Source organism: Oculina patagonica, chromosome 13 (assembly GCF_052425735.1).
Source record: "Oculina patagonica isolate OP01 chromosome 13, crgOcupat, whole genome shotgun sequence".
Taxonomy (NCBI): domain Eukaryota; kingdom Metazoa; phylum Cnidaria; class Anthozoa; order Scleractinia; family Oculinidae; genus Oculina; species Oculina patagonica.
The window spans coordinates 4,529,927-4,550,395 of NC_135770.1; the positions used below are offsets into that span (position 1 = coordinate 4,529,927).

At 37.2% G+C, this 20,469-nt stretch overlaps 2 protein-coding genes across 3 annotated transcripts; one reads left to right on the top strand and one right to left on the bottom strand.

Annotated features, from left to right (window-relative positions):
• The first annotated feature begins 1,043 nt into the window (after positions 1 to 1,043).
• On the top strand, positions 1,044 to 11,933 carry LOC144635923 (RNA polymerase II-associated factor 1 homolog). Its single transcript, XM_078495042.1, has 15 exons — positions 1,044 to 1,287; positions 1,532 to 1,558; positions 3,955 to 4,050; positions 5,831 to 5,952; positions 6,159 to 6,225; positions 6,361 to 6,462; positions 6,753 to 6,801; positions 6,927 to 6,983; positions 7,373 to 7,441; positions 7,607 to 7,710; positions 8,195 to 8,311; positions 9,198 to 9,264; positions 9,628 to 9,689; positions 9,861 to 9,972; positions 10,629 to 11,933. The coding sequence occupies exons 1-15, from the start codon at positions 1,238 to 1,240 to the stop codon at positions 10,923 to 10,925; spliced, it is 1,398 nt and encodes a 465-aa protein (XP_078351168.1). The 5' UTR covers positions 1,044 to 1,237; the 3' UTR covers positions 10,926 to 11,933.
• LOC144635936 (CST complex subunit STN1-like) lies at positions 11,622 to 20,444 on the bottom strand. 2 transcript variants are annotated; one of them, XM_078495060.1, is made up of 7 exons: positions 20,203 to 20,444; positions 17,889 to 17,987; positions 17,114 to 17,221; positions 15,249 to 15,517; positions 13,828 to 13,947; positions 12,932 to 12,992; positions 11,622 to 12,415 (listed from the first exon to the last, which is right to left on the bottom strand). In XM_078495060.1, the coding sequence occupies exons 1-7, from the start codon at positions 20,354 to 20,356 to the stop codon at positions 12,252 to 12,254; spliced, it is 975 nt and encodes a 324-aa protein (XP_078351186.1). In that variant the 5' UTR covers positions 20,357 to 20,444; the 3' UTR covers positions 11,622 to 12,251. The 2 variants fall into 2 exon arrangements, with proteins under 2 accessions (XP_078351186.1, XP_078351185.1); XM_078495059.1 differs by having other exon boundaries at positions 17,114 to 17,269; positions 20,203 to 20,438.
• Between the last annotated feature and the right edge of the window lie 25 nt (positions 20,445 to 20,469).

A 20,469-nucleotide genomic window follows, 5' to 3' on the forward strand; every position in this document is an offset into this window, starting at 1 on the left:
TAAAGCAAACTCCAATTAAAACTTGTTTATTTAACTATTTTTATTGTACAATAAATCTGTCAAAAGAGGCATAAAAACTGGATACAGTTGAAATGAAGTTTGGAACAATAAAGTATAATACATATGCAATTCTTACGAAGTATAAGTTATTTTGAACAGTGTATAACTTTGCAAACTTTCGTCTGTATAGAAAGGTTGGTGAACGTGATAGCAACATCGATAATCCATCTTTTCTTCAGTGATAACGGCTTTGCAAACTTCCAAAGAAATACTAATAAGAATATTAACTTTTCGTCAAAAAATAATGCACTTTCTAGGTAAACATCCATTAAATACACAATGCAAGTTTAATAACAGTAGTTAAAATCCAAATTTTCCGTGAGATCAAAGAATAGCCGAGAGCTGCCTACAGATTTCGTAATCCAACTGAAAATCTGATCATTTGTTTAACTAGAAAAATTTAAGTATAACTAAAATCAGTAATTATAATTAACCGTTTTAAAGGGGTTGCAAATTCTTTTATCTATATATTTTAGGCGTTTTAACGCTATTTTTCTTTTGAATTTTGCGTATTTATTTTACTAAAAGCTACAGCCTAAATTCTATCATAAGGTCAATTTTTTCACTAACAATTTTCCTTTTATGCTCCGACCGATTTTCCCAACAGAGATTTTATCCTGATAGCATCCTAAAATTTCATCAGTTGCTAGCAAAAAATATTAATTTGTTGGAACAACCAACTTTCTTTGTAAATTCAGGGGTTTTTAATAGCCTTTCTATTTTTGTACATATACAAAACCCTGAAAAAAAAGCTTACATTTTAATTTTTATACGGAAACACGAAATGCAATAAAATTCTGGTCGAGTGCAATTTGTTCACCGGAAGACATTTCGGTAAATAATTCGATCAATCAACCTTTTCTTTAATGATCTGTTTTAAATAATGGATCTGTTCCAAAGGATACGAAAATGATCGAAAATGCCTTTGTGAAAACTTTTTCAGTGATAAAATTTGCGCTTTTTTCCACGAAGTTTTAATTTCTTACGTGAGGAGAATGCGCAGACCCTGGGTTTAGATTCGGTACCAGTCTTTCTCGGTTGACATCCCAGTCGGCCATGTTGGATTTAGAAGCAAGGACGACGCACATGTACAGTTTGTGAGATTGTAGCCATGTAGCGTAACATTGCAGGTTTGGAGACGTTTTTTCATCTTTCTCTGAGTTAATCCTTGTTCAAGATGCCCCCAACGATCCAGGATGGTCAAAAGAACAGGGATCCGGACCGAAGGTAAGTTATTTGACAACAATGTTGTATCGATCGATCTGACATAGCTTTGGCTGTGTTTTTGTTATGCTAACAGATGTGCAAGCATTGCTGATGCTAACTTTTACATGACCAATTTAGCTGAATTACTAGCCTATTCTATGTATCTCAGTGTTTCCTCTCCGTGCAAAGATCGTAGGAAAGTGTTAACTTGAGTCTTCATTTTCAATTTGTAATCTAAGAACTTTTTTGTTGTTGTTTTCCACAGACAAAGTTCCCTTCGTCAAACAGTAAGGTAAGAATTGCTCTACCAGCTGGGAGCTGGTCTCTTTGTGAGTTCGTATTTAATATAACTTTTATACGTCCCGTAGAAGATAAAGATATGAAAGTGAATAGTTACAAGAAATGTTATATCCCCCCTCCTGTTGACGAGATTTTCTGAAGGGCCTTAAAGGTCAAATGAACAGAAATTTCAAAATGCCATTTTAACCAACAAAATGCTAAAACTATCCATTATTGAGTAAAATATAGAAAAATTTTTGCTTTCCGAGCCTTAAAGCGTGAATTACAGCAAAAAATACGAAGATTTCCGAAGGCTTCACGAAAACGTTTTTGAATGACTGCGTACTGAAATGGAAGGAATGGAACGAATTTGTGACGTCATAATTGGTGTTTTTGAAGACGACCGCAGACCGATTCCATAGACCGCACCAACAGCAACGTCAACGACAACGTCTGGTGCAAAATGAATTTATATTTTACTTGAGAATCTCGCAGCTTTCCGGACGCATTCTGCTTATTTATCGCTTTAAGAACTAGCTCCCGCTGAATATTCAAAGAAAGCGTTCAACCCCAAATAGAAAAACCAAAAGTTAGCGGTCATGGCTGACGTTGTCCAAAATACGCAGAATTTCGTCGTTTTCACAGAAAACGGCTTTGAAGTGTACCAAAATTCAAACGCACGTGCATAGTAAACGCGCGTGCAGAACGGCTTTGAAGTGTACCAAAATTCAAAATGCACGTACATAGTTATCGCGCGTGCAGATAATTCTGCTCATTAACGTTAAATGCTAATGAGAAAGAACAATAGAGATCCCTGATTTGTTTTCATACCAGCGTGCATTCGACCTATGTCTCACATGATATGCAAAACGACAGCAAACAAAACTTTAAGCTATATTTGTGCTTTAGCTATTCTATTTTTAAAAAATGAGTCTCTCTTAACAATAACCAACAATCAATCCACTGATAAACGGCCGAACAGAACGAAATAACTGCTTGTAATGTCACTAAACACATTTATTTAGATTTTAAGGTGCCGTCTGCGGAATCGGTCTGCGGTCGTCTTTAAAAACACCAATTATGACGTCACAAGTTTTTTTTTATTTCCGACAATTTTTCCGAGCACTCTACGATTATGACAGGCTACAAAAAGCATTTTTCAACTTGCAATATCTCTTCGATGTAATGACCGATTGCTCTGAAACTTTGGAATATGTTTATTTGGCTCTTAATAAACGCATGGGCAAAAAATAACAAAAATTGAAATTCCTGTTCATTTGACCTTTAAGAAGTCATTTCTGATGGGGGACATGTAATACTGTCAGCACTCTTTGACCTTTTGGATTTTCTGAAAGGGTAAAGGGAAAATCTGGCTTTTTTAAATTTCTCAGGAGGTCAAGGAGAAACGTCCGAAGGCACTTTCCTTGGTGGGGGAGGGTGGGTACATGTATTTTGACTTACCTCTTATATGGGGGTTATGGACATAAAATGAATGACCTTGGTGGTTTGATTATTCACAGTCACTTGTGGCTTAAACTAAAGAAAGATCAAGAGCACAACAATTGTGCTATTTACTATTTATTTACAATTAACATTATAAGAAGAGATGGCATATTAGATTGCAGTTACACATACTGTATTACATGGAGGATTTGTTTTGTTTTGTTTTACAGCACTGTAGCTAAAAAACAAGCTGATTCACTGTGAGATTCATATTTTGTAACACGCAAACATTCAGAGTTATATAGTATTATAAATAATATATTAATTTATATATAAATAAATATAAATTAATACAGAAACAATGTAAGCATGAATATTAGTAATCTGCTCAAATTTGATTCCTGGGAAGGAATGATTTCGTTCAACCCTTACGTTTAAAGATGATTTCCAGTCCGTACTGCGCAAATTATCTCCGCCTGCAATGTTTGTGAGTCTCACAAACAGAAGAATGTTTACTAGCAAAAATAAAAATTCCGGGACAAAACTTACCTTTTTCTTCATTATTAACGCCAGATATCCTTGCAAAACAATAATAACGAGTAAAAGAAGCTCGACGGTATTTCAAACGGACGTTTTAGCTCATCGTGAATTCTTGAACGAAACGATCCGTAATGGCAAACTAAAAAACTTCATGTACACTATCACCGAAGTGTAACGTTTCAATAAATTCAAAACAAAAATGAAAACAAACTCTGAGTCTGCGCAGTACGGACTGGAAATCATCTTTAATGCCAGACGAGTATGGTTATAAGAAGGTTTGTCAATTCTGAGGTACCAGTGATTCACATGCTTCATTGACAGGAAAGTTTTAAGTTTAGTGCTGATAATATATGGAAAAATAGTTTATAATGTTGTTTTATTGTTTGAATGATTGATTTTATTGTTATGGTATGTCATTTATTTCAGCAAAGCGGATTTTGTGTCCAGAGTGAAGTACAACAACAATCTTCCAGACATTCCTTTTGATGCCAAGTTTATCGCTTATCCTTTTGAATCAAACAGGTAAATCACACTTTACAATTTTAAAATCTGATCACAGTAACAGTAACAAAATTAGCAATAACATACATTGTTTTATGCCTCATGCAAATAATTTTTTGTGGAACATCTTCTGAAAGATGGTTAAGGTTCAGAAAATCTTTACTCAGATCTTTCTTTGGAGGATGAATAAAATATCTCCTTGCAGATGGATTAATGTTAATTAATGTTTGAAGTATAGTAAACTCTCTCTAAGGCATATATACCTGATTGAAGAAACGTTGACCCATGAAAAGCATAAACCATAAACAATGTGACCCAAATGTTTACTGGGAAATCGGAAAAAGAAGTTGCCCTCTGTGACAGAATGAACATAACAATAAGAATGTTTGCATAAATCATGCTCTAAAAGCTCTCAAAGAAAAAATATCTCGATTTTAAATAAATGGAATATTACAAAGGTTGTCACTAAGCTTACTAATGTTTGTTACCCAGAATCCCATTCGGTCTTATCGTTCATGGTTTATGCAGGGCTTCTGATATTATGCGATGTTGCAATTTTGCATAATTGACCTCAAATCGCAACTTTTCGCATAATTCATCAAAAATCACATAATTCATACAAAATTGCACAATTTGAGAAAAGATTAAGGAAATAATCGCTTAAACTAAGTTTTAAGACAACTTCAATGTTGTTTCAAGGTGGTTTACCTGTCAAAAAACCTTCAGTTGGAAAACCTCTGAATGTGGTTTCCAATCGAACAAAATTACTTCGCGACATCGGGCAGGCAACTTCCTTTTCAGTTTCAACTAAGCCAAAACAACATTCACACGAATTTGCTTTCTACCTTTGCTTTCTTGTATTGTACTGAAGTTTACTAGGCAAAATGGCTGAATTCAGAATGTCTAAATCCTTCCATGAAGTCAAAAACATTGTAGATTGTTCGTTCATTTGACACCCTACGCCCGGGGGGGGGGACTCGCATATGAAAGTGACGGGGATGCTCGTCTTCTTGCTTAGGGGTGTAAATTTCGGATTTTTGGTCTCGCTTAGGGTGTTAGGGGCAAAACGCCAATATTTTAAGCCACGCCTAGATTGGTCTCTTTTTGGGGTTCTTTTCAAAATTTCCGACGCGCATCCCCGTCAGTTTCATATAGGAGTCCCCCCGGGACCCTACGTTAATACATGCACCTTCATTAATTCAGTCAGCGGTATTTAGCACACTTCATATATAGTGTCACCAAAAGTCGACAATGTTCTACTACATCATGTAGTGTACACGGAAATCCATTTGACATTGGAATATAATCTATTTTATTCTAATACAGATATTTATCGTTCGTTTATGCTCTAATTCTTTAGAAATGCACAGAATGGATTTTTATCTCCTGAAACCTTGTAAAAAAAAGCTTATAAAATCGCATAATTTGCGGCATAATTATAGTACTTTCTTGCCGCATAATCTGCCCTACAAATGCTGCATAATTTATGCTTTTTTGCTGCACCCTATCAGAAGGCCTGTTTATGCAATTGCAATTCACAGGTCAACGTTTCTTCAATTTGGTATATATACATCCTTTGGACCAACTCAAGCTGTCTGCCATAGGAAGGCGTCCGCCTTAGATTGGTGTCAGCTTTGAAAGAGTTGGCTGCAATCTTCTACCAACTGAGTTATGGAGCCACTACCACTGCAATAGTCACTCTCCATTCACTGTTTAAAATATGCATTATAATGATGTTTATTTTAGTATTTCAGTGTGCATGATTTTGTGTACAATTCTAACATTTTTGTTCAATTATCAGGTTTGTGCAGTACAAGCCGACATCACTGGAGAAAAACTACAAGCATGAGATGTTGACAGAGGTTGACCTGGGGGTCAATATTGATCTTATTGACCCTGATACATATGCTCTGGATCCAAATGGTAAGTCATTTATTGCATACAAAATAATGTACTTTTTGTTCTTTTTTAAATAACAATACTGTAGCCTTTGGTACAAAACACCTAGCCATCCAATAATTAATTTATTGATTATTAATTATTTTAAATGTTATTTATAAAAATTAACTGATCAATTGAAAGCTTACAGAGTAGTTACTGTTTTCTCTTTTTTTTTTGTCAAACATTAGTCTCCCTTGATCCTGATGACGAGAAGCTGTTGGAAGAAGAACCCATCAATCTGCCTGATAAAAAACGGTATTTATTTGCTAATATTATCTTTTTTTGTAAAATCTATTACACAACTAATATATTTTAATTTAAAGACTGTTTGTGGACCCAGTTCAGTATTGGTAAATGTATCTTTTTATATATTGTATCTGTAATATACAGAACAGCACATCACAACAAGAATGTGTCATGGCTGAGAAGAACTGAATACATTTCAACTGAGTACAACAGAAGTCGCACAAGCAATGAAATGGTGGAAACCAAGTGAGTGGCATAATTATATAATAATAAAATTATAGTTATCATTATTAATAATAAAAATGAATTGTAATTATAATTTTGTTGGTTTGTTTGCTTTGGTGAATATGGCTGGGACTGATCATACATGTACAGGTGGGATTTTTGTTACAAAGATGAAAATAATATTCTAGTTGTAAATTAAACTTCTAGAGATTTGCCCAAAATTATTTCTACGTTGCCTACAGTGTTTGTCAATGCCAAGGATTGTACACTGTACATGTTAGTCATTTTTTTTTTTTTTAATTTAATTGCAGGGTTGGATTCAATGTTAAAAAGAAATTCCAAGGAACAGATATTTACAAGGTTACTTTTTGTCTACTATTTTTGTCAAAAGTTGTTCATACATGTAAGCATTGAATTACATAAATAAGCCAACAGTGAGCAATGGAACTTAAAAGTCTAAATGTTCAAGTTTTGTTTCATTGTAGGATCATGAAAGTCAGATTGCTTCCATTGAAAGCACATTTGATGCTGCTCAAAGACCGGTTAGTAAATTACAGCCTTTAAAGTAGGCTCGATTTCCAGCTGCTTTTTCGGGAAAATGAGCCCGCGGTCATCCCCCTGAAAGCAAAGCAGTTCTCGAGGAGGAACGAAGACCGGACCCGAGAATACGGCGGAAATCGAGCCTACCTTTAAAGTTACATTGACATTGTGAGTAACCAATAATACTCTAAAAAATCATTTCGTTCAAAAATGGTTGGACTTTTTACCTGAAATTGTGAATGTTCATAATACCCAAAGCCATGTGCTTATGAAACAATAATTGATTTAAAATACCTGACTGTATTTCACATATCATGTTGATTTATCAGTAGATATTATTTTTATTATTTTTATCAGTAAAAAAATAATATTATATTATTATGAATCGTAGATCCTTCGCCATCCAACCAAACCCAATGTCACACCAGTGGAAGTCCTACCAGTATTTCCAGATTTCCAGGTAAATTCAATTTTATTCAAGAAAAAAGATAACAGTTCCCCTTTAAGGGAGCTACACTGTACTTGTCAATAGAATACAACAAAACATGCCATACTGTGAATTTACTTTTATTCTTTGTAATAATATTATTTGAAAGAGTATTCTTATCTTCCTCTGATCTTGCAGATGTGGGCACAACCATGTGCTCATGTTATCTTTGATACTGACCCCACCCCAAGGGGTAGGGGTGGTCCAGCACAGGAAGACGAAATGTCACAAGCAATGATCAGGTCAGTAAATTCTCTCTCGTCAATCAAGTGGATATTTCTGCTAAAGTAACATTAATCATTATAATGATATGGAAAAATCTCATTTGCATTCACTTTCAACACAATTAATATACGCGACTACAAAAACTAGTTTTGTCAGAAGACCTTGTCAGTTGTTAGCCATATGCTACCAACTGATGAGGTCTTCTGACGAAACTAGTTTTTGTAGTTGCGTATATGAATTAAGTGTGTTGAAAGTAAATGCAAATGAGATTTTCCCATATTATCATTATGATGTTCAGTAATACTTTCTTGGCTTCGGCGAACAGAATTTCACAAACCTATCATATTGTGGGAGGGCGGTGGCCTATTGTTTGTGGCGGCTCCGGTGGCGGTTTCCCGGGGGGTTTTTTTTTTTTTCTTTTCTTTCTCTCTCTTTTTGGGCTTGGGGATTTATCGCGGGGGGCCGCCGTAATCATATTGTCTTCTTTTTGTCTCTGTGTAGAGGTATGGTGGATGCCAGTGGAGACCAGTTTGTTGCTTACTTCCTGCCAACAAGAGACACAATTAAAAAGAGAAAACGAGACCAAGAAAGTGAGCAGGAGTACACTGAGGAGGAAGAGTGAGTAGAGTGTCCCACAAGGACAAACATCTAATTTTAACATTGTCAACCAGAATAGTGATGAGGATATTGAAAATCATCAACTTGGGGAAATTATCTTGATCATTGACATGTAACACAACTGAATTGTCAGTACTTTTTAAAAGAAATGAGTGGCGATCATAAAAGAAGAATAAAGATTTCCATCTTGAGGCCCATTTACACGATAGAAAATTTTTGGCACAGCTTGAGTAATAATGGTACTCGTAATCAAAAAAATTGGTTTGGCACTGGTAAATTTTGTTGTGTGAATGACTTTGCCTCATCTGTGCCAAACCGAAATCTTACCTGTGCGAGGACCTAGTCAAGAGGTAGTCTGAGCACAGATAATATTGGTACCTCCTTGATTGTAAACGCGTGCCGAGCCCAATGATAGTCTACGTTGGAGGCTAACTCTAACCCAGCTCTGATAAAATGTGTAGTGTAAACAATAAGCCATGCTGAACCAACTCTTTTTCTGATGAAACTGCATTGCATACATTTGCGGAAATTCCAATCAATCGACATGGCAGTGGGTGAAACGTGTATTTTAAGACAAGAGTTGCCAAGAAAATCTTGTGGACGTTCATGGAAGAACTAGCCTGAATGTCACATTTAAATGAAACAGCAGCATGCGCACTAAGGCAGGATCGCGTACGCTGAGCCTTTTACCTGCACCAAAACACTATTTAATGCAGTTTAGCATGGAAGAATAAACTTAATACGTGTATGAAACAAGGTATCAATGCCATGGTTTAGGGGTACATGTAACATTTTCATGTGTTAATGGGCCTTTGAAGTGAAAATCAAAGCGTTAAAGTCATATTAAGTTAAACATAATCTGTGTAATGTGTATTTTTTTGTCCAGGTATGAATACAAAATGGCACGAGAATACAACTGGAATGTCAAGAATAAGGCTACCAAAGGTTATGAGGTAAGATAATTATGTAGATTCACTTCTTGACTACCTCCAATCAACCCCACCCTCTGAGCTCTCTTACTCCAGATGGAATAAAATAATCTGATAATTATTATCAGATCATTTTATTCCATTTGGAGTAAGGTGTGGGGGTGGATCAGAGGCACTCAGCACTGAATGTTCAAATAATAAAATTAATGCCCTATTTCAATGGTGCAGTTACTTTTAGGTAGTACATGTAAGATCTGTTGCCTTCCACTTGTGAATTTGAAAAATAATAATGGAAAATCTTGCAGGGCCATCAATGTCACAGTTCTTTTTCTTTCAGTTTACTAACAAAACTACCTGTACATTTAACAAAGGATCAATTTTTTATAGGAAAACTACTTCTTTGTTTTCCGAGAAGGTGAAGGAGTCTTCTATAATGAGCTAGTAACAAGGTAAGAAAATTAATGGTTTTAATAAAGAACAGTTAATATTTTAAAACTTTGAAACAAACAAATCTAATTGTTTGGATTTAGAAATATAACTACACTCTGTTGCTTCTCGTCATACATCTTGCTTCATTGTTGAGACATGTAGTTAATTATTTGATCCATTCTAATTAACAGGGTACACTTGAGCAAGCGGCGTGCTCGTGGTGGTGCTGGTGGAGTGCAGTCGGCAGTCTCCCAGTTAGTGGTAAAACACAGGGAGCTGAATGACAATGAAAAGAAGGCACAGGTGAGAACAACATGAGAAAACCATGACTTACATGTACATTGTACATTTAAACCTCTAGACGGCTAAAAAATTATTACTAAAACTGACTTATGATCACCATAAGTGTGTAACTCCAACTTTAAATATTAATGTTGCCAAATTGAAATGAGGGTATACTGAAAGTTGCTGGTGGAGTTAACAAAAATATATCTGGCACATAAGACATAGTGGAAGCTTTCAGCGACAGATCTAGGGAAGGGGAGTTGGGAGAAAAGCAAGGTCTGAAGGGCTAAAACAATGGCTACCGCATTTTACCCCAGGCCCCTTTCCACAAATCAGAAACCAAAATCCAAGCATAAATTTGCAACTTTCAGTACAGACTGAAAAAAGAGGTTGATATGTACTGTATTGCATGTGCTAAGGTCTGAAACCAAAACATACCATACTACGCTCACCACCAATGTATGGACCAAATTTTCGCCTTGCTGCCCCCTTCTTTCGTTGACAAATTCCAGAAATTCCTGTGGCTCTTGTGCTGCGCCTCCTTGTCGACCATTGTTTGTTTGAACCACACTCATTCAGGCCTATTCCACAGTTCGGTGGCATGCGTAGTAAAATTGACAATCATGGCATGCACACCGAGGTATAATAAGGCAATTTATTTTTTTTTTCAACAGAGAATGCGCATGACTCAACTGGACACAGCCTTGGCTGAAGAGGAAGAAGAGGAATTTGAGGAGGGTGATGAGGATGAAGGAGAAGAAGGCACAGAAGATGCCGACAATGCAGAAGAAGCTGGTGGGGAAGATGAAGAGGCTGGAAACCAAGATAATGATGATGACGACGAAATGAAAGATGACGATGGTGAAGCAGAGCAAGAGAGCAATGACGAAAAAGATGAGAAGGAAAGCAGTGGAGAGGAAGGATCGAGTTTAGAAGAGTCGAACAGTGAGGAGGAGGAAGAGGAGGGGTGATTTAGTCGACATTTATAGTGAACTGTTTCAGAGAATGGCATGAAACATGGCATGGTGGACTTGTACATGTACATGTATGTCCATGTACAGTTTTGATTGAAAGGGGATACTTGTATCATATATGTTTATTGACCTCAAGATGGCAGGGTGAAAAACAAAAACTGTTGTGATACAAGCCGTCCAAGGTGTGAAACATGGAGGACAAAAGAGTAGCTGTCACATAGTTTTTTTTTTGTTTCAAAGAAATCATTATTGTTCTGCTGAAGGAACATGAGTTCAAATTCATTGAACATTTGGCATTAGAAGATGGGGAGTGGATCTCAGAGTGGAAGAAGCATGTAGTGGCACTGTTAACCACATTCTCGTCCCCATTTCCCTTTCATTTCTCTTAGCCGGCTTGGCACGAGAAAATGAAGGGCTCTGGGGACATAGGATGTTTGAATTAATTCGAATTTTTTTGATTGGCTGTTTGGAACAAAGAATTCCTAAACGGAAGTCGAAAACATAACAACTCTCTCATACATTCTTTTGAAACGTCATGACTTCATACATGGAGAACAGAAGTCCTAGAATCTAGGACTGGAAATCCTGTCCCAGAGCCCTTCGCTTTCTCATGCCAACCCGGCTAAGAGAAACGAAAAGGCTATGGGGACGAGAATGTGTTAACATGGAACTCCTTCGTAATATTGGTAATAGACAGTTAAGCATTTTATTATTTTCATTTTTATTTAAAAAAAAATTCTATTTTACATTCCTGCCTAAGAGCTGCCAATGAATTAATTTTCTCCTTATGTACAACATGGACAGGCACATAACTGAATTACAATGCTTGCTAATTGCCTTTTTTTCTACATCACTGGACTTGTTTGGATATTTAATTTGTTACTTGAACATACGTTTCAGAACATAAGTAGCGATTAACAACTTACAAAGTTGTTACATACATTCAATAAATCTGTACTTTAACATTGCACAAATGTAGAAATAAACAGGACTTTTTACAAACAATGTACTTCTTATTTTGCTTTCAAGTTATATTACATTTATTTTTATTTCCTTATTTACTCCATAGTTTTTGTTTGGATGTGAAGATATATCAAACACTCGAGACAATGTTTCATCGGCTATCCAAACACCTCAAATTTTGTCAAGAAAACTCCGCTGCACGTCATACTCTCAACTCTCTTCTTGGTGTTTGGAAATCCTGAGAAAAAAGGTCTCTTGTGTTTGGTAGATTATGTAAATACATTGCATTTTTCATTTGAAAATGTAAACAGGACTATGACAGGCAAGTCAGTTTTGACATACGGTGTGAAACTTTTGGTGCTATACTAAGCAGTATTCATGCTCACTGTGTTTATACACATCACTACTCTGTAAATGTCTGTCAAGGGAATCCTCAACTTGTTGCAATGTTACATGATGAAACTTGTGAGAGGAGTGAAGGACATCCATGATGGCCCATTTAGATACTGGGGAACTTGATGGTTCTAAAACAAAAAAAAATCATTATAAAGTTGTTCAGTATTAAGTTGTTATCCTATTCCTCTTAAGCCAGCCACACACTAGAGCAACTAGCTGAGCTATTCGCCTCATGTGCCTGTTTGCTCAGCCATTTATTCACTGCACATTTCATCGCAGACAGTGAGGAAAGTGCTTAGCAAGTTTGATTCGGAAGCCGCCATGTTGAAACACATGAGCATTCTGCATGTGTTTATTGGTCGGTTAATATTAATTATTTTCTGGCTGAGCAAGTAGCTCACGTGGCCCACACACGTTGAGGATTTTTTCTTTGAGGCAAAAAATATTAAACACGATAGATATTTTCTCAAGGCCTCACGAGGCAAAATTCTCATGAAAAATGTCCGCACACGAGAGAAATGTGCTGAGCAAACAGGCGCGCGAGGCGGTTAGCTCAGCCAGATGTTCTAGTGTGCGGCCGGCTTTAGCTACAGCTGTGTGCAGTAGGATGGTTGGTCAGTCAGTTGTGGTCAATGCATGTTTACCTGAAATTTTTCTAATTGCCTTCAGGATAGCTGGTCCCAGGTTGTGTTCATGACTGATAACCTACAAAGAGATAAACAAGACACTAACAGTCATATCCACTTTAGGTTCTACATGCATAGCCGCTATCAGTCTTTGGACATCCATCTTTCAACATTGTCTTTCAACATACATGCTGTTTGAAATGAGCCAATCACAGCCGATGCATTCCGGTGTCTGTTTCATGTCACTTCCATGGAAATAAGCCACAAGTTCAGAAGGTCATGTTAGTGGGCTGTGATTGGTGGATTTTGATTTGTCTTGTTTGTTCAGCATGTTGAAAGATGGATTTCAACAGATAGCCACTATGCACGTAACACTGAAAGCAGGTGTAAGTGTTAATGAACTTGCAGACACCTGAATCTCCACAATGTTTATTAATATAAAAATTAAATCAGATCATTTTAGTGCAGCTTGTTAGGTTTTGTTTTAGTTTTGTTTTTTCCATTCTTTGTCAACAAGTCAAGTTGCATGTGACGTGCAGTTCAGTGCAGCTTGTTGTTCATGTCAATTTCGGAAATCAATAATTTATCAAGTTAAAACAAAGAAAACCACAACCATGAAGGTGGTTTGGTTACCCGGTCTTAATTAGCATAGACTTTTACGATTTTATTTCGCCGTTTACTCCTTAGTTTTTGTTGATTGAGAAGATATATCAAACACTCAAGAGTGTTTCATCAGCTATCCAAACACCTTGAATTTAGTCAAAAATTTCTTTGCTGCACATCATATTTTCAACTCTCTTTTTGGTGTTTGAATATCCCAATGAAACACTGCCTCTCGTGTTTGATATAATAATTTTTTGTTATTTCAGAGGTACGGGATCAGTATTATTATTTGTGGAAACCCAGCTTCTTACCTCATACAGATCTTTTCTAGAGTCTTTAAAGTACACCAAGCCATCGCTCTCAAGATCTTTAACTGATTGACGAATGACTTTCTTTGCTTCATAAGCACCATCCAGCTTTTTAGCTTCCTCCTAAAATAGATGACAAAATTTAGCTTACTGTGCATTAGACTGCAGTCTTTCTCTTGTTCTAAAGACTGTGGAGACGAACGCAAAAGTGAACAAGCACAATATAAGTAGCAAATCACCTTGGATTGCTTTCGCATTCATTCCCGCATACTTCAGAGAGGGTCTATTATAGGAGGTCATTCAGTCTGTAGACTGCCATGTTTTTTTCTTCTAAAAGCGCAAAGTTCTTTTATTTTCTCCTGAAGAGCGAGACCGCCATAAATTTCTTGACCGTAGACCGCCAAATAAAATAAAATAAATTACGAATGTGTCAGCAGACCGACACTCAAAAATGTCTCAGACCGCCAGAGTATAACAGACCCTCTTTCAAGCAAAAGAGAGTCTGCTTGCAGTCTAACTGTGCATTAGTTATGGTTTGAATACAAAGTATGGGCCGCCATAAAGTTTTTGTTTGGATAAGCGGTTATGGTTAAAGGAGACAGTCCCAGGGGGGTACTCCGGGATCAAAGTGACGGGGATGATCGAATGGAGGCAAAACTCAGGATCCAAAAAAATCCCTTAGTCTCCCGACATTACCCAAAAAAATCCCTGGACCAAAAAAACCGCCCAAAAAAATCCCTAGTCAAATTACCACTTAATTGCCAAGGCACTTTTAGTTTGATTTTAATACCCAAAAAAATCCCCTATTTAAATCAAGTAACCCCAAAAAATACCTGCCAAATTCTCCTACCCAAAAAAATACTGGAATTGAAAATTTCGACCCCAAAAAAATCCTTCGCACATCCCCGTCACTTAGGTCCCGGAGTACCCCCCCTGGGGAGACAGTGTGACAACTTGAACCAAGCCACTTGGAAGTAAATTAACGAATCAAAATGTTATTTGAGAACAAAGGATCAGGAAACTGATTAAAGAGTTCCTGGAGCTCACAGTTACTGTAGTGATTACCAAAATCTGTTAGGCAAAGTCGGATGGGCTTACTGTTAGACAAAAGTGCCCATTCATGTCCCCACAGCCCTTTTTCATTTCTCTTAGCCAGAGGGGCCTTGTGTTTGAAAACAAAGAAATATTGAACAGAAGTCAAAAATGCTATGGCTTTCCTGTCGGTAGAAAGAAACATCAGGACTGCAAACGTGGACTGGAAATCCTTTGTCTCTAGAGCTGTTCGTTTCTTGTGCCAAGTTAAGGCCCCACCGGCTAAGAGAAGCAAAAGGCCGCGGCGAGCTATGGGGACAAGAACGAAAAGTGCCTTCACACAAACATAATATGTTACTGATGATGGTAAAAGATTTTTAAATTAAATTTACCTGATTAGTACATTTTTGCTTGACTGCTTCCCTTGCAAGCTGTTGTATGTCAGGCTCAATACACAAGGTTCTAAACTGGAATGCAACCATCTTATTTTCTGTGAGGTGCGTCAATATAGCTTTCTTTAGTTCCTCGTTCTTTGACACATCTCCACTCCCTGTACAAAGATCTTTGAGTGATGGCATGAATGGTTCTTTGTAGATGGTGTTGCCAAGATTGACAGCTTCTAACCAGAAAAGGACTTCTGCATTGAGGTCTGATTCTGGAACTAACACCTGTTAAGGTTTTTTACATTATCTTTAACTACATTATAGGTCTGATAATCTATGATAAATTAATAGATAGTATATGGTATGTATAGCTTTTTGAAAAAAGTACATGACTTTGTAAAGACTTTCTATAAACCATAAGAAATCATTTTTGTGAAAAAGATCAGCTAAAATGGCAGCAAATATGGGCAAAACATTTAGATAGTGGATTTTTAGGTGTCATAAAATAAATTGAGTTATTAACTCTTTTGCTGGTGAGCTAGTGATTAGAGAGAACCATTTCAATCCAGAACTACTGGATTTTAAAGTATTGTGATTATCAATCACTGATCAATTAAAAACTCTGTCCAGGAAGGGTGAGTCACACAAAACCAACTTAATTTCCTGATCCCTCTCCTGCTACCCATCAAACAGTCTGATCATATTATTAAAATTATTTGATAAAAGTTGACACTGGCTTAAAATATGTGCAGGACGTTTCGGCTACTGCTGTAGCCTTCTTCAGCAATATGTAAATTGAAACAGCGTCCATAGGCATACGGGCACCTTCGGAACTGGGGGGGGGAAACCTTACTGCCCGAAAAAAAAAATTGGCATGGGTTGAAAGCCGAATAAAGAGGCCTATATAATATGCAAAACAAAACGTGCATTAAAATAGTTGTGAAAAAGCCTTGTCTGCTTGCTTAAAGGAAACAATAGTTCTTTAATTAATTTCGTGGCATTGCCCGAAGGTGTCAATGCACTGAATCCTTTTTCTTCAGAAATATTTTATTTATTCACCCTAGTTCAGCGAAAATTAAAGTATTTTGAGGAAGCCAATTTACATCGTTTTCCCCCCACTTGCAACTTACACAAAAGCGTGTGAAACCATAGGGGATGAATCGGTCGAAAGTTTTAAGCTTGCCCTGAGAACTTAACATTTGAGAAAAGCATCAGCTTTATCACATTTGTAACAGCTTTGTTTCAAGGTCTTACACTGGGTCCACCGCGCGCAAACGCTCAAGCTATAGAAAAGCTGATTGCAACTGAATCAAACTAAGGGGTCACGCAGAATTTGCAAGGAAAATCGAACATGATTATAGCAACTTGAAAGAGGAAAGGAAAGCAGATGCATGAGAAATTTAGACTTTTGAACGACAAAGTTCGGTATATTTCCAATACTTTTTCTGCTGATGTAATTAGTTTTGAACGTAATATTGAGATTTGTTGGCTTATTTTCTATTTTTTTTCCTAGGCTTGTTGCCCGAATTCTAAGCATTTTGCCCGAAAAAATTCTGGCACTTGGGGGGCTGCAGCCCCCCCTCGCCCCCCCCCCCCTGCCTCGTACGCCTATGACAGAGTCCCTGGTGTTATAGGAATAAAAAACTAAAATATGCAGAAAAAGGTGATAAAGGAATGCACTGAATAAAAAGGGGGGGCAAATATTTAAAAAAATATTAATTTACATATTGCTGAAGAAGGCTACAGCAGTAGCCGAAACGTCCTGCACATATTTTAAGCCAGTGTCAACTTTTATCAAATAATTTTAAGTCTGATCATACACAGCATCTACACAATAATAGTATTATTTTAACTGTTTTGATGTGTTTGGATACATATCTGATCAACAGTTAGTTGTCTTTGCTCTCTGAAAACAGATATCTTGCCTTGCACTGTCACAAGCTGACCAAGGTTGTACAATTCCCGCATGTCCTCGCTTGGATCTGAGGAATGCCACCAACAACATGCAATTGTACCACTCCCATCATCAACTGGATAAAAATAACAAAAATAATCATGCATAAGTATTTTTCAAGCACAGTGTTTTCCTTGTTATATGCTGTGGTTAATGTCGTAATATTTGCCAGCTTTGGATACCTGTGGTACAGGCATTGTTGTACAATTTGCCTGCAATTATGCAAGGCACAGGTGTCGTTCAACCCTTCATGAGAGTAGCAAAATGAGGAGTCATGATCGCATGTCATGAAACAAGCATTCATTTCGTACAAGAAATCAAATCACGAACCTCTGAAAAATGTTTTGTAGGGGAGACAGGTTATTGCAATACACTACCCCCTAGAAGGCACAGTTCAGTACTTAAAAGTACGCCAATGAACTACATGCCAGCAACACCATACGAACAGAAAATGTAGTCTTATGCTGAAAATTGTGAATTGTTGAGCTTTCAAAGTTTTCTGTCAACAGAAACAAGGCTGTTGTTTTTTTATGAAGTTTTATTTATTCAAGGAGCTTTCAATACTATTCAAGGACTATTGAGGAAATTCCAAGGACTTTCCCGAATTTTTTCATTTTCAAGGACTTTTCAAGGGGTTGGCATTTTTTAAAGGACTTTTCAAGGACTTTCAAGGACTGTATATATTTAGCCCTTACCTCCATAAGTTGTGAGTTTCTCCCTTACATCTGTGCTCACTATGTAGCCAAGAATTTCCACTCTTACCACAGGTTGATTGTTTGAATAACGGTACACCCCTAAACAAAATAACATTTTGTGTTTTAATGAAGTCATACATAATGTTACAGTAATGTATTTAGTTTACATTGTGCAACATTCATGTGCATTTGTTACTTTCACATGGGAGGAATCCCCATATGAAAGTGACGGGAATGCGCTTATCTGAAAATTTGAATTAGATTTTAACGGAGGGAATTTCAAATCTAACCAATCAAATCGACCTTTTCAAACTCACAACAGTTCATTTGATTTAGACTACGAGCAATCCCTATCTTTTTTGCTTCTTGCCTGGCCCCGCCTCCCCAGCCAATCAAATCATGTGTCCCCAGAGCCACTTGTTTCTCGTGCCCCAGGCTCAGCCAGCAAAGAGAGAGACAAGGCACTCTTGGGACGCGAATGTTTCTGGACACCAATGAGGACAATAAGCAGTTTCCATGAAAAAGAAGACCCAGCATATTCATTTGTAGCCTGTGTACAGCCGCCCATTTGTAAATTAAAATGCTATGATTTTTACACCCACGCCCTTTCCCAGACAAAGCTGCCTGAGTAACCCTCCCTCCACCTCCATCATGATTATAATAAATAATAATTTAATGCTTATTCGACGCAAATTAACATATCGATATGAGGGCCATTCCAAAAAAAATTCACCCCCCCCCCTCCCATTGATGAATTTTTCTTAAAAGGTCTAACGGCACCTTTGATTCTTTCTGAGGGGGTAAGTAAAATGAGCAAAAAGTGGTCTTTTTTCTGATGGGCTTAAGAAAATATCGGGTTTCTGAGGGGGCCATCATGTCGGTACTTTGATTTTTTTTTTTAGGGGGTAAATTTTGACTTACCTCGTCAACAGGGGGGGTGTGGATATAAAATGTAATGGCCCTGATCAAATGCACCTTACAATAAAATTTACAATAAAAAAAAAATGCATTAAAAAACTTGCCTAGTATAAAAATAAAAACTTAAGATTAAAATGGGTGACCCTATTCGGCAGAATGGCGGAATGACGGCACGGCACGGCGGAATGGCGGAATATCCTAAAATGCGGAATGACGGAATATCCTAAAATGCGGAATGACGGAATATCCTAAAACGCGGAATGACGGAATATCCTAAAACGCGGAATTGTGAAACATTAAAAAGAAGAAGCAACAACAGCAACAAAAACAAACAAACAAAAGGAAAATTATAATTGCTAACTTTCTCAGACGGTGATAATAAGGCTAAGAATGTTGCTAAGGCTATCCTTCGAAAGATACTCGAGTGATCAACTGGGGGGATTTCGTAAAATTACAGAGTTCTCGTCCCGGCCGAGACAATGAAATGTATAAAGCCGAAGTTCGTTAACGAAGCCGTTAGAAAGAAAACGAAAGGGCCTGAAATTTACTGAGTTCCTACTGAGAAATTAAAAAAAAAAGGAAACCCACAACAAGTGGTTTCCAGATGGTCACCCATTCAAGTACTAACCCCGCCCAACAGGGCTTAACTTTGGTGATCAGACAAGAACCAGTTCTTTCCTTGTGGTATCAGTCCCAGACGACAAGAGACTGACAAGAGTCGTGTAAATAAAGAACAGAAATACCTGGTTATAATGGATCTTTTGAACGATGATAACGAAATCCTCCCTCGATCACTCAAGTATCCTTCGAAGGAATAAGAAGATGTATAAAGAACCCTTCGTTTATAGGGTATATTTACTGTTTACTGGTTTTCTACTGCTGGCAGCCGTTGTAAACAAGTTGGCTTTTCTGTCACGGCAACGAATATCTACAAGTTAAAGTACCTGAATCATTCTTAGCGACATTCTTAGCCTTATTATCGCCGTCTGAGAAAGTTAGCAATTATAATTTTCCTTTTGTTTTTTTGTTTTTGTTGCTGTTGTTGCTTCTTCTTTTTAATGTTTCACAATTCCGTGTTTTAGGATATTCCGTCATTCCGCGTTTTAGGATATTCCCCCATTCATTCCGCATTTTAGGATATTCCCCCATTCCGCCGTGCCGTTCCGTCATTCCGCCATTCCTCCATTCCACCATTCCTCCGAATAGGGTCACCCATTAAAATTAAAACAAAATATAAAACTTAAATCATGTCGTGAGAAGTCATAACAAGAAACTGCTATCTTAAACAAGTAAGCCGTTAAAAAAGATCGTAGCTTCTGATCGCTCTTATTTCAGATGGTAATTTATTCCATAGTCCAGGGGCTGCTACATCCCGGGCATCACGTTACAACCATACCTTTGTAATCTGAGTATTCCTCTAAACTTTGCACCTCCTGGACAAACATCTTCATGTGCGACCAAAACAAGGGATTGAGTCCCCAGAAGCGAACAGGAAGGCAACTACTGCCTTCTTTTGGTTTATCTGTCATGATAGCAGTAATTGATGTCATCCATTGCAGGTTAAGTACAACGATTTAAAATTATTTTTTTATAAAACAAAACAAACGTTCTAAGCGACATCAGAAACATGGGTTTCTGGCGACATTCAGTGAATTTGGTTCCT

What these genes read in the sequence shown, in the direction of transcription:
- LOC144635923 (XM_078495042.1), top strand. Translation starts at nt 1,238, where the DNA reads ATGCCCCCAACGATCCAGGATGGTCAAAAGAACAGGGATCCGGACCGA. An exon ending in AAGGAACAGATATTTACAAG is followed by an intron (nt 6,802 to 6,926) that starts GTTACTTTTTGT and finishes GTTTCATTGTAG; the next exon opens with GATCATGAAAGTCAGATTGC. An exon ending in TTGATGCTGCTCAAAGACCG is followed by an intron (nt 6,984 to 7,372) that starts GTTAGTAAATTA and finishes TATGAATCGTAG; the next exon opens with ATCCTTCGCCATCCAACCAA.
- LOC144635936 (XM_078495059.1), bottom strand. Translation starts at nt 20,356, where the DNA reads ATGACATCAATTACTGCTATCATGACAGATAAACCAAAAGAAGGCAGT. An exon ending in ACTAACTGTTGATCAGATAT is followed by an intron (nt 15,518 to 17,113) that starts GTATCCAAACAC and finishes AACAGGTGTTAG; the next exon opens with TTCCAGAATCAGACCTCAAT. An exon ending in AGCAAAAATGTACTAATCAG is followed by an intron (nt 13,948 to 15,248) that starts GTAAATTTAATT and finishes CATCTATTTTAG; the next exon opens with GAGGAAGCTAAAAAGCTGGA.